The 14,215-nt window shown below is 46.7% G+C and overlaps 1 protein-coding gene across 1 annotated transcript in view; it reads right to left on the bottom strand.

The window, feature by feature from the left end:
• Positions 1 to 6,645: 6,645 nt before the first annotated feature.
• APCDD1L (adenomatosis polyposis coli down-regulated 1-like) overlaps positions 6,646 to 14,215 on the bottom strand; it is an 18,812-nt gene continuing 11,242 nt past the window's right edge. The window contains exon 4 of the mRNA XM_015423352.1: positions 6,646 to 8,255. Within this exon, the coding sequence (XP_015278838.1) occupies positions 7,485 to 8,255 (771 nt within the window). The 3' untranslated portion in view covers positions 6,646 to 7,484. The remainder of the gene's footprint in view (positions 8,256 to 14,215) is intronic.

The following is a 14,215-nucleotide window of genomic DNA, read 5'->3' as shown; positions in this document are numbered from 1 at the left end:
GACGTATCTCCTTTAAAAAAAAAAAATCAGAGCTCATTTTGCACCCATCTCCTTGAGTTCTGCAGCTCCCATCGTGCATTTGGGTCTCTGGCAAAACTGCCTTGAGTACAACAACAAAGGTACAGCACACAGTAAAAAGTGACAAAAAACTAGCAAAACAACTCTGTGCTGTATTTCCCGCAACATATTAATAAAGGAGACTTCATAAAAGTCTAATATATCTATTATATGCGGTCAATATGCCCATACAACCCATCTTCAGGAAATACAGAGGCCAAAGAGTAAATATACAGAATTATATATAGGAAGTCCAACACTTTTCTCAGGTAATTTTTCAGTGTTTCAGACCTCTGGTCCTTCCTCAGGAATGAAGAGCCACTGCTGAAAATCCCTTTTCAGTTCCTTACAAGGTGGTGGTGTTCAGTCGCACAGTCGAGTCCGACTCTTTGCGACCCCATGGACCAGATCACGCCAGGTCTTCCTGTCTTCCGCCGTCCTCTGAAGTTGGCTCAATTTCATGTTCGTTGCATCTATGACACTGTCTAACCATCTCATCCTTTGCCGTCCCCATCTTCTTTGACTTTCAGTCTTTCCCAGCATCAGGGTCTTCTCCAGGGAGTGCTCCCTTCTATTATTCTGTATGGGCATATTGACTGCATATAATAGATATATTACACTTTTACGAAGTCTCCTTTATGAATATGTTGCGGGAAATGTGGCACACAGTTGTTTTGCTAGAACTGCCATTAGTAACAGTTGAGCACACAGCTGTTGCTATAAGAGATGCTAAAGAGTGACATGAACTGGGAAGTGGGTTTCCTTTTATTAGACCTTGCTTTGTTTTGAGAGCAAACCTTGTAGCTGGCTTGAGCTATGAACCATGGTATCCCCAATTGAAAGAGAGCCCCCCTGGGTCAGATCAGAGATCCCTCTAGTCCAGTGTCTTGTTTTCCAGCTCCAGAAGCCGGGGACAGAGTCCAGAGCCTTCCCAACAGCCACTGATAGATGCCTCCTCTCATGTATCATTCTAATTGCAAGAATATAAATTACGTTTTCAATTTATTTGGTGGCCTTGAGCCAGTCGCTGCCATGGGTATGTGTAGGGATGTGCATTCGGTTCGTCCAAACTGCACCCCCCGAAACTGGCCCATTCGGACCCGTTTGGGGCTGCTGCAGGCCAATTCAGATTCTCTGATCTGAATCAGCTTGCCACCGAATTTCGGTGGCAATTCGGCCCCATTATATCCTATGGGCCATTGAAGTCAATGGCAAAAACATAGGGTATATTCTGGGGGCTGGAGGGGAGGAGGTTTGAGGGAGAGGCTCCAAACTCACAGGGTAGCTGCTGGAGCCTCTCCCCAAGATACCAACCACGTTTGAAGAACATTGGACCAGGGGGTCCAATTCTACAGGCCCCCAAACAGGTTGCCCCGTAGAGAACAATGGAGGGGATGGGGCAACCTGTTTGAGGGCCCGTAGAATTGGACGCCCTGGTCCAATGTTCTTGAACATTGGTTGGTATCTTGGGGAGAGGCTCCAGCAGCTAACCTGCGAGTTTGGAGCCTCTCCTTCAAACCTCCTCCCCTCCAGCCCCCAGAATATACCCTATGTTTTCACCATTGACTTCAATGGCCCATAGGATAAAATGGGGCTGAAACTGACTTTTGGCTGGCCAAAAGACTCCTGAATCAGCGCCTACTGCCGAAATTGACATGCAGGAGTCTTTATGCCCGCTGAAATTGATTCTGCCCGATTCGGCAGAATCCGAATCGAGCTGAATTTTTTTTGCACACCCCTATGCATAATCTCTGTTTTACGAGCCAGATTCCAATCTGTGGTGTGGTTCACTAAACCTGGTTATATAACTGCAAACCAGAGAAGTAGTGATTGCCAGACACTTTGCAGGCCACTATAATTCTGCCACCTTATATTGTATACCCCTGCAGGACTGTTGTAAGGATATCTGAGGTTTGCTGCAGAGTATAGGACAAAACTCATCAAACAGAATTACTATTTTAATGGTTTCATTTGAAGGCACATGAACACAAGAAGCTGCCTCATACTGAATGAGAGCCTTGGTCCATCGAGGTCAGTATTGTCTACTCAGACTGGCTCTCCAGGGTCTCAGAGCAGAGGTCTTTCCCATCACCTACTGTCTGGTCCTTATAACCGGAGATGCTGGGGATTGAACCTGGGACCTTCTGCATGCCAACCACTGAGCCACAACCACAAATTTCATTTAAAACTACCATCATATCAGAGAGAGATCCTAGTATCACCTTTTCTCCCTCATGAGCTGTGTTTTCCCCACTGGGACTTGGGTCAGGCAGTTTAATACCCAGGTGCCACTGGTGGGTTGCTTAGAAGCAGGAATATCTTACCTTCAATCAGATGCACTCCTACAGCTGCCACCAAATCTCATTTTGCAATAAGAGGGATTGTTAAGTGTGTGCGACTGCTGTCCAAAAGCACAAAGTGGATGTGTCTCCCTTAGATGCTGCTCTCTCCCTGCTTCCTTTCATTTGGGATGAAGCTTTATTAGCACTCATATTTTACGCGTGCACGTGGAGTGCCAGCCATCAAGTCACAATCGACTTATAAGTTTTCAAGGCAAGAGATGTTCAGAGGTGGTTTTTGCCATTGCCTTCCTCTGCATAGCAACCCTGGAATTCCTTGGTGGTCGCCCATCCAAGTCCTAACCAGGGCCGACCCGGCTTAGATTCTGAGGAGCTCAGGCTATCCTGGGCCATCCAGGTTAGGACAGCAATCCAGTTTCTCATTTCTGCTGACTTTATAGTGGCTGTGGCGCATCCTTTTCCCAAAACCCTGGCTGCTGATTTGCTTCAGTGTTTCACATGGACTTAAAAGAACTGAGGATTGTGTCTGGTTGCATGGAAGCACGTTATCCTGAAGCACAGAGGCCATTGCAGGGAGGGTACCCAACTGGGTAACCTGTTTTCTCCTCCTCCTTATCCTGCGTGGGCTAGAGGTGTGGGAAGCGGCTCTGGCACGGAGCTCTGAATCCATGCATAGATTAGCAATTGGTTCTGCTTCATTACCGTATCTGAACTCTGAAGCAAGCTTCGGGTGGATAGATGGCTGTTGAATCTACCTTCCCCTTGAAGGGGCTCTGGGGCAAGTGATGCTCTGTCATCTTGGTGCTTGGGGGGGTCAACAGTGGGAGGGCTTCTAATGTCCTGGCCCCACTGGTGGACCTCCTCCTGATGGCACCTGGTATTTCTGGCCACTGTGTGACACAGAGTGTTGGACTGGATGGGCCTTTGGCCTGATCCAACATTGGCGTCTCTTATGTTCTTATGAGGAAATGCTTCATTCCCTCTCCCCACTGGTTTAAAAACTTGTCACAGGGCCTCATTATCCCAGAATGACTGTGCCCTGGCACATCTGATAAATTCCCTTCAAATCTTTAAACAGAATCTGCTTCCTAAGACAGTACCGTTCCATCCTTTTTGCAAGGGAGTGGTGGAGTGGGGTAGCTAACAACATTGAGAAATTAATTGGAAAACGGTGCTCCCTTCCCAATTTCACCTACTCTCTGGGTCAGACCAGTGCCCCATTTCGCCTACTACCAGCTCAGGCCAAAGTTTTTCCTAGTAATTCTCCCCTGAGCTTTCAGCTGGCAACAGCCCCTCAGTTGGTTTCAAGCTTCTCAGGCTGGTTTCCAAGTTCACACTCTGAGGCCTGTCTAAATCGGGGGCCCTTCCCTTGCTGAACCTGTGGGCACTGTTGGGATTTTGAGGACAGCTAGTGGAACACCACTCAAAATGGCTGCCATTGGATTCGGGGGGGGGCAATCACAAAATGGTGGAAGTCAAGAGATTCCCCTATAACAAAGGCAGCTGTTTCTGAATGGGTGTTCCTTGCAAACACAAAGATGATACTTCCTGGGCTCTTCTGGACCACCTTCTTCTTCAGTAAGATGGAAGAAAGCCAGGTGTGGCTCTTTTCTCTGTGTAATAAGTGAGTGTGATGGTACCTGTGGACAGGGTGTGTGTGTTTAGAGTATGAAAGCATCTAAATAAATCCTACAATTGCGCCCCAGCTTATAATTAAAAACAACCCTTGTACAAGAAGATGGCAGCTGTTTATGTACATGTTTTCTAAAAAGTTCCCTGTGAAAAAGTAACATGCTGTAATACATTTTTTGTTTTAAAAAATTGTACATTGGCATAAGCAGTACATCTGATTCCATTCTTAAAGCAGAGTTCCCAACAGCATCTTCCAGAACATCCTGCAATTATCTACATATTAGCCACGGCCGTGTAAATATACCGATGTCCATTGTGGGAATTGCATAGCTGATTTTTTTGAAATTCCTCTGTGGGCAAGAAAACGTTTGCAGTTGGAAACCTTCCCCAGGTAACTTTTCCTTCCTTTCCTTCCAGCCAGAAAGCAAGCCGTGGGTTTTAGACTGTCATTTTTTAACATGCTGTCCTGAGTTACTGTATTATCAACAGCTTGCCCTTTAAAAAAACCAAAATGTTCGGCTCCTCGTTGCAAACCTCTCCTTTTCCGAGAAGTTTCACAAAATGCGATAGCCTTTGTTTACCCTGCAACTCCCGGCTTCCAAAAAACAGCTGCCAGATTATTTTGGAAACTACGGTGAGAAAACAAGAAATAACACAAACATTGGCCTCATTTCCTCCTTTGCCAGAAGCAGTGCGTTCCAGAGTTAATTCAGTTGGGTGTTTTAAGAGAGGAATGGTGCCAACACAGAAAGGATTGGTTTGCCTGAGAGAAACAGGAAGCTGTGTGATGTAAAAAAACAATACCCTTTGGAGCATTTCCCCCCACTTACCAATAGGTGGCTCCTTTCCTCACTGGAATGAGGATTCTCACACAGAAAACTGCTGCCTTGGCCACCTGTAACACCTGCAGGCAACACTCACCGGCTTGCCTTAACAGGCCATACAGTGTACACTCTGTATACCCGCAGGTTGGAAAATGTGGGGGAGAAAGATGATGCTCCTTCTCCACACATACTGCAGCTACCATCTGAACTGGGCGGCCAGGTGCACAGGAACTGAGGAGAACCCACAACTCCGTGTGATGGTTGCAGAGGGTGGGGAATCCCCGACCCAGCCCATCACTTGGTAATGTCTGAAGAAAGACTCTGAAGCACAGGAAGATTGATCATTCGTGAGCCACCCAAATGAACGTAGCCCATCTGCTGTGAATTGTGACAGGCCAGCCATCTGCCAACCAGGGGGTTACGGAGCTCCCTATTGGCTGCTGGAGGCTACTGTAGGGATGCCAACTCTGGTCGGGAAATACCTGGAGATTTTTTGGGGGGTGGAGCCTGGAGAGGCCCATCTGATGAACTCCACCCTGGGGAGGGAGGAGTTTGGGGAGGGGAAGGACCTCGGTGGGGAATAAGGCCGTAGAGTCCACCTACCAAAAGCTGCCCCAGGGGAACAAATCTCTGTTCTCTGGAGATCAGCTGCAATACCAGATCACCAGGCATCACCTGGAGATTGGCAACCCTAGGCCACAGTCGGGCATTGTATTTTTTGCGTTGTGATAAATGCGGGTCTGGCTGAAATGGTGGGCGTTAACGAAACAGAAACAGGGTGGGGTGGGGTGGATATCCTTATATTTTAAGCAGATTTTCTGCTACTTTTTCAAGTATCACAGAGGACTATAATCTTGCTGTTCTTCAGAGGATAGTGGGAATTCTCATAATCGTAGCCAGAACGCTGCCCAAAGTCCCTTGAGGACAGTTTTAGGAATTCTAGGCAACAGGGCTACCAGGCCTCCTCCCGTGGGAGGCCTTCTGCTGGCAGCTGTCCTTGCTAGTAAAACCATAGAGTCTTCAGTGATTCCTAGAGCTGCCACTACGTCCCTTCCGAGTTCTCCCCAGAAGTGACATAGTGGTGCACGTGTCACAGCCCCCCCCCCCAATGTGTCCCTACCCTCAGTTGCCAGGCGGGAAGATCCCAGACTCTGTTTTGGTTCTCTTGAATTTGAGAGTTTGTGTCTGAGCATTGGGCCTGCGTGTTGTTAGGGCTCTTTAGCTTGGAGAAACGACGACTGAGGGGTGACATGATCGAGGTTTATAAGATTATGCATGGGAAAGAGCAGGTAGAGAAAGAGGTACTTTTCTCCCTTTCTCACTATACAAGAACTTGTGGGCACTCCATGAAACTGCAGAGCGGTCGGGTTAGAACGGATAAAAGGAAGGACCTCTTCACCCAAAGAGTGATTAACACATGGAATTCACTGCCACAGGAAGTGGTGGCGGCTACAAGCATGGACGGCTTCAAAAGGGAATTAGATAAGCATATGGAGCAGAGGTCCATCAGTGGCTATTAGCCACAAGGTACAGATAGGGGCTCTGGGGCAAGTGATGCTCTGTCATCTTGGTGCTTGGGGGGGGGGCTCAACAGTGGGAGGGCTTCTAATGTCCTGGCCCCACTGGTGGACCTCCTGATGGCACTGGTATTTCTGACCACTGTGTGATACAGAGTGTTGGACTGGATGGGCCTTTGGCCTGATCCAACATTGGCGTCTCTTATGTTCTTACGTTGTCATCTCTCTGCCCCTGCGCTCACTTCCTTTTTCACTACTGGCATGCAGGCCAACCATAATTTATTTCATAAGGCTGTAACAGCAAAATACAATTTGCCAAAGTAGGAAGGGGAGACTACCTAAGAGTCTGCAGCATTTCCCCAGTTCTCTGAATCACAGTATGGAGACTCGGGAATATTATTACCACAGCACCAGGCTGTTCGTTTTTCGGTATCCTAAAGTCAAAGAGTGTTCTGCCTTCTTGATGCCGACCAAAATTTGTGAAGCCTAACACTCTTGCTGCCCCCAGGAATAATATAAGCTGGTTAAAATAAATGAATGTTTTCCAGAAACAGTAGTCGGGTGCTCACCAAATGGGGCTGGGAGACAGTGATCTTTTTCGGCCACATCCTCTGGTTTTAAGAACGATTTCCTGTGTCTGTATTCCCACACGTGGCATATTACGAAAGCTACACTATCAGGGGATTCCATAGTACCATTTCCAACAGTACCTTTGTGGATTATGTGTACACCTGGGTAATGTGCTCGTCTGAGAACACAGTGAACCCAAAAGTAAATTATCTTGTGAAAGCAGAATTGTTCCTTGGTATTTTAGAATATATATTTTTAACTGTGGGGCAGGAAAAAAATGTCCTCAGGTCTAGCACTGAAGGAGCAGGCAAGGTATGTGTATATTTGGTACAATTACAGTCACCTGTTTGTTTTTTTTAAAACTGGTTAAGGAACCGTGAATGCTGGTTCAGAGTTGCATGTCCATACCTAGGCACATATGAATGGGGAGGAGGGCGGAAATCCCCACCCCTCTGGGCACGGCTCATCATTAAGAAAAGAACAAAAAACTGTTAAGGCACAAAACGAAACTGATTCCAGATGTACTTGTCCTGAAGAGGGCACTTCAGGCTGGTCAGATTCCTGACCAAAAATGTCAAAGAGTTTTAGTCCCACCTGACCAGCGACAGGGCAACAAATGCTAGTAAAAATGCTCCGGGCCGCAGCTTTAGCGCTCCGCTGTTAAGGTAGTCATCTAATCTTCCCAGGTAGTTTGGCTTAATGTGTCTCAAAAAAGTGCCTGAGGGCCCAGCACACTGGGTGAGCGCTGACTGGTAAGAGGTGGGCCGCTTGCTGGGTGTGTTGGGGCTGGATCCGTCCGTCGGCCTCTCACCGATGAACAGCAAGTTACGGTCTTTCGCGTCCTGCTCGATTTTGAAGAGTTCGTACTCGGTGTGGGGGAGTCTGATGCCCAAGGCCGCGCATCCGTTCGTATGAGTCACATCCAACTCTCTCCCAACGCTCCAAGAGCCGGGCTCCCCACAGCTTCCGAAGTCGGAGGAGTTCAGCGTGGCTACGGTCACCTGATCCATTGGCGTAACCCGAGCGTAGGTCACCTTGAAGACAAGCTCCGTGCCTCCTCTCACGATGAGGGACGGGCCTCCCTCGGTGTAGTGGCCTGAGGCATACACAGTGAAAGTTGGTTGTTTGCAGAGAGGGTCAGAGTAGTGATAATAGTACCCTTCCCAGGTGCGGTTGCTACCGTGGAAGGTGAAGTACCTCGTGAGGAAAAGCACCGCAGGCCGCACCTCGCACCGAGAACTCACCCAGCGCCCACTTAGCAGCATTGGGAGCTCAGGCCTGACTGGCAGTATGGGTGGGTGATGTTCATCCGCTCTATATACCATCCCACAGGCAGGGCAAGGGTGGATGTGGTGCTGTTGGAAGGAAGGAGAAATGGAGTCATGAGGGGTAGACTCATTCCAAATTTACCAACAACCAAGTTTTTTAACCACGGGAAGCCACATTTTGAAAGAAGAGTTGAAGAGTAGGTTTTTATACCCTCCTTTCCTCTACCTTGAGGAGTTTCAAAAGCGGCCTACAATCACCTTCCCTTCCCCTCCCTACAACAATCACCTTGTGAGCAGTGTTCCCTCTAAGCTGAGTCAGCGTGAGCTAGCTCACAGTTTTTTAGTCTCCGGCTCACACCTTTTTGTCTTAGCTCCGGAAGGGTGGCTCCAGAGCAAACGAACTTATGCAGCAGCCAAATCGCTCCCTCACAACTTTAATGCCAGTAGCTCACAAAGTAGAATTTTTGCTCACAAGACTCCACAGCTTAGAGTGGAGCTGAGAGAACTGTGACTGGCCCAAGGTCACCCAGCAGGCTTCATGTGGAGAAGGAGTGGGGAATCAAATCCAGTTCTCCAGATTCGAGTCCGCCACTCTGAACTACTGCCCCACACTGGCTCTGGCTTCTTCAGAAAAAAGACGCCCAAAGATGTATTGTACTGAATCAGACCACTGGTTCTTCAAAAGCCAGTACTGTCTGCTCAGACTGTCAGCCAAGGTCTCAGGCTGAGGTCTTTCACTTAACCTACTACCTGATCCTTTAAACTGGATGTGCCGGGGACTGAACCTGGGACCTTCTGCATGCCAAGCAGAGGCTCTACCACTGAGCCATGGCCCGTCCCCAGCAGCTATAAACACACAATTTCTCATGTGTCAAGGACTAGAGAGGAAGACTGGATGGAATTTTGAGCGTGGAGACAAAAAAAAAATTAAGATCCCTTTTCCCCCAAGAGAACATGGTGAGCAGGTAGACTCCCCCTTCACAATTCCGACAGCCTGGTGCTCTGTACCCTTATCAAATACTTTCCACATAAAAACATCCCATGAAAGCTAGAGGTTTGCTAAAAGGAGAATGCACACACGACACTTCCTTATACTGAGTCATATCAAGGCATTCTGTGTGTGTGAGAGAGAGAAATACTGTCAAGTTGCAGCCAATGTTCCCCAAGCTGTGGAGTCTTGTGAATAAAAATTCTACTTTGTGAGCTACCGGCATTAAAGTTGTGAGCAAGTGATTTGGCTACTGCATAAATTAGTTTGCTCTGGAGCCACCCTTCCTGAGCTAGGACAAAAATGTGTGAGCCAGAGGCTAAAAAACTGTGAGCTAGCTCACACTAACTCAGCTTAGAGGGAACACTGGTTGCAGCTGACTTGTGGCAATTCCTCATGGGGTTTTCAAGGCCAGAGATGTTCAGAGGTTGTTTGCCATCACCTGCCTCTGCATAGCAACCCCGGTGTTCCCTGGCGGTCTCCCAACCAAATGACTAACCAGGCCGACTCTGCTTAGCTTCCGAGATCTGATGAGATTGGGCTAGCCTGGGGTATCCAGGTCAGGTTAGCATTGTCCAAAACGGTAACATTTGATTTCAAAAGAGGGAACTGTACAATCAATGAGGAGACAAATTAGAAGGAAGCTGAAGGGGGCCAGAGAGCCAATCAAATCCCTGGAGGATGCTTGGAAGCTATTTAAAACCACACTCATTGAAGCCCGGAAAGAATGCCTCCCCCAGGTTAGGAAAGGACTGCGAAGTCTAAAAGGATGCCTGCGTGGTTAACAATGCAAGCCAAGGAAGCCATAAAAGGCAAAAAGGCTTCTCTTAAAAAGCGGAAGGTCTGCCCCAATGAAGTTTTCAGGAAGGGAGTCAGAAGAACGGAGTCAAACTGAGGGGACTAGAGATGAAGTTCTGTATCTGTTAACAGGATTAAAAACCATTACGTCTCCGGGTCTCAATGGCATACATCCGAGAGTTCTTAGGGAACTAAGATGATCTACTAACCCATGCATGTAACTTATCACTAAAATCAACCACTGGACCAGAGGATTGGAGAGTACCAAATGTTGCAACGAAGGGAACCAGGAAATTACAGCTCAGTTAGCCCAGTGTCTGTCCCAGGCAAATTAGCAGAAACTGTAATCAAAGACAAAATTAAGTTTGAGTCCAGGGACACCTTTAAGACCAACAAGTTTTACTCTCTGTATAAGCTTTCACGTGCACACACACTTCTTCAGACAGACAGAATTATTAGGCACATAGAGAAACAAAGCCTGTTGAGGGAAAATCAGCATGGCTTCTGCAAAGCGAAGTCCTGCCTCACCAGCCTTTTGGAATTCTTCGAGAAAGTGAACAAGCATGTAAATAGCAATGACCCAGTAGACATTACATACTTGAGACATAAAGAAAGGGTTTTGACAAGGTACCATACCAAAGGCTCCTCAGTAAGCTTAGCAGGGGATAAGAGAATGAGTCCTTTTGTGGATTAAAATTGGTTAAATGACACAAAGCAAAGAGTAGGAATAAATGGACGGTTCACATAATGGAGGGAAGTAAGCAGTGGGGTCCCACAAGGATCAGTATCGGGGCCCCTAGAAACGAGAAGTATAATAAAACAAAGGATTTGTGATCTAGAGCACCAAGGGGATTTAAATCGAGCTCCTTCTTTTCTGGTCCAGATATGTACTGAAAATGGCGAAATACCTGACTTATCTGGATGTGCCACCCTATAGAAGAGCTCTTACCCTGGCTCGTTGTGTGGCTATTCCCTCTAAGGAAAATACAGAAAGATACCATATGAAGACAGGTGCTGCCCATGCTGTATGGGAGAAGTGGAATTGATGTTCCACATGTTCTTTCGCTGTCCTTTTCATCAGGTTTAGAGGGATAAGCTTATTGCCCCTCTCTTGGATAGACCAGCACTTGATGCAGATAGTGCTGATCTAGAGAGGCTTTTGATAGAGAAAAATCAGCAGATCTCCAGACAAATAGCAAAATTCTACTTGCAACTGGTAACATTTCACAATAAGAAGCAGATCAAGTAGAATCCTCATTTAGCTTTTGCATGACTCATAAGTAGTTTAATTTTAAACATCTTATAATTATTTTGATATAATGGACTGTTAAACTTTTCTTCTTTTAACATTTTAATGATTTTAAGGTTTTATGTTTATTTTTAGAGCTGAGAGCTTATATTGAATGAACATGTATTATTTTGATAAATGGTCTTTGACCACAAATAAACATCATTCATTCATTCATTCATTCATTCATTCATTCATTCATTCATTCAGTACTGGGGCCAGTGCTATTTAATTTGTTCATAAACGATCTGGAACTGGGGGTGAGCAGTGTAGTGGCCAAGTTTGCAGATGATACAAAATTAGTTGCTGTAGATTTTCCGGGATGTGTGGTCGTGGTCTTGGCATTGTAGAAACTGTGACCACAGCCACACATCCCAGAAAATCTACAGCAACTAATGAACTCCGGTCGCGAAAGCCTTCGAGAACATATTGATACAAAATTATTCAGGATGGTGATAAAACAAGGCTGACTGTGAAGAGCTCCAAGGGGATCTCCACAAATCAGGTGAGAGGGCAAAAATGTGGCAGATGAAGTTCAACGTTCATAAATGTAAGGTGATGCACAGTGGAACAAGAATCCCAACTTTTAAATATATGGCCATAGGATCTGAACTTACTGAAACTGAGAGGGAATGAGATCTTGTGGTCTTCGTCAATAACTCAATGGAAATGTCAACCCAGTGTACCACAGCCGTAAAAAGGCAAACTCTGTGCTGGGGATTATTAGGAAAGGGACTGAAAACAAAATGGCCAGTATTATAATACCCCTGGATAGATCTCTAGTGCAGCCACACTGCAGGATACTGCAGAGCTGGGAAAAGTACTGAAGAGGGCAACCTTTCCTAAGAGGAATGGCTGAAGAGTCTGGGACTTTTCGGTTTAGAAAAGAGATGACTAAAGGGGGGACATGATAGAGGTTTATAAAATTATGCACAAGATAGAAAGAGTGAACAGACAGAGATAACTTTTTCTCCCTCTCCCAAAACACTAGAACTCAAGGGCACCTATTGAAGTGGATGGGTGGTAGATTCAGGATGAACAAAAGGAAATACTTCTTTACAGGCGTGATTAAAATCTGGAATTTGCTGCCAGAGGATGTAATGATGGCCAATTAGAGAGATTCATGGAAGGTAGGTCTGTTGGCTACTAACCATGGTGTCTAACAGGAACCTCCGCTTTCAGAGGCACTAAACCTCTGAATCCCAGTGCCAGGAGGCACCATCTGGGGAAGGCCTCAGCCTCTGTACCCTGTTGTCGGCCCTCTACCACAGAGCTGTGGCCCCACTCCTTAAAATTCGATCCCTAAAGACAACACCTGAGAGGTCCTGCGGCTTTCTTTGGCTAAAAGACACAAAGGAAACCAAAGGGCTTAGTACTCCAGCCACTTCTGCTAGGCTATGCCGAATTCTGGAAATGTCCGGTGAGACAATTTTAGAAGAGGCGAAGCTGTATTGGGGGGTTATCCAAACACGCTCTTCTACAAGCCAGGGAAACATAATTTTTGAAACCAAAAGTTCACACAGTTTCTTTAGTTGTCCATGAAAAGCCACCCAGTGGCAGTGTTTTCGTCTTCCTCCCACTATGAGGAGCTAGTCTCTCATTTAAGGGGAAAGGAATATGCACACTGGCCTGTCTGACAAACACCGGAGGGATACAAAACTGATTATGTATTTGAAGCGGCCCCAAATGTTCCTGCTCTGCGTTATAAGTTGTTCCAGCGCTACTTATAGAAAGGGGCAACATACAATTTACAGAGAACTGTATCTGTTTTCATAAGTCAGCGTCGCCACATATGGTTGACTTCTGAGAGACGCCAGCCACTCATGAGTGAAATGTTTGTATGGGAAGGAGATTTAAGTAACTCCGCAGTTAACAGCACGGCAGGCAATCCATGTTCACCCTGATTGAAGTCTGCACTGAGGCAGCCATTTTCAAATCACCTGACCACAACTGTCACTCCAAGGAGTGTTGATGGTACACAGTACGATATAACTAAATATCCCCAGCAGTTAGGGAAATATGTACATTTCTTTGTAAGCAAGAAATACTTTAATAATGGAACATAATTTCCTGAGATTGGTTTTTTGCTTTCAAACAGATACAGATTTACGGGGAAATCAAAGAGGTCCTTTAACGCAGCCCGGAAGGAGAGGGGCCGCTGGGTCACAGACTGGCTGCGATCCACACGCCAATGACTCTGGAGCAACCCAACTGGTTAAAAACACAAGAAGAGCCCTGCCGGATCAGACCAGTGGTCCATCTGGTCCAGGATCCTGTCTCACACTGTGGCCAACCAGTTCCTCTGGAGGGCCAACAACAGGGCCCAGAGGCCGAGGCCTTCCCCTAATGTTGCCTCCTGGCTCTGGGCCTCAAAGGATTAGTGCCTCTGAATGTGGAGGTTCCCCTCAGTCACCATGGCTAGTAGCCATTGACAGATTTATCCTCCATGAATCTATCTGATCCCCTTTTAAAGCTGTTTATTCCTGTGACCATCGCGACACCCTCTGGCAGCGAACTTCACATTTTAATCACTCTCTGTGTAAAGCAGTATTTCCTTTTGTCCGTCCTGAACCTCCTGCCCATCAGCTTCATTGGATGCCCTCGAGTTCTAGTCTTTTGGGAGAGGGAGAAAAATTCTCTGTGTGCATGCCAGCATGGTGTAGAAGACAGGATGCTAGACTAGGATCTGGGAAACCCGGGTTCGAATCCCCACTCTGCCACTCCACTCTCTCTCAGCCTAATCTACCTCACAGGGTGGTGGTTGTGAAGACTCAATGGAGGAAGCAAGAACTAAATCGTTAACCACTTTTCGTCGCACTGGAAGACAAGAAAAAGAAGTTTTTATACTCTGCTTTTCACTACCCGAAGGAGTCTCAGAGCGGCTTACAATCGTCTTCCCTTCCTTTCCCCACAACAGACACCCTGTGAGGTAGGTGGGGCTGAGAGAGCTCTGAGAGAGCTGTGACTGACCCA

The sequence above is a fragment of the Gekko japonicus genome, unplaced genomic scaffold, assembly GCF_001447785.1.
Source record: "Gekko japonicus isolate JY-2015 unplaced genomic scaffold, Gekko_japonicus_V1.1 scaffold1580, whole genome shotgun sequence".
NCBI lineage: Eukaryota > Metazoa > Chordata > Lepidosauria > Squamata > Gekkonidae > Gekko > Gekko japonicus.
The sequence above is the reverse complement of the archived record's forward strand: the minus strand, read 5'-3'. Positions and strand labels throughout refer to the sequence as shown.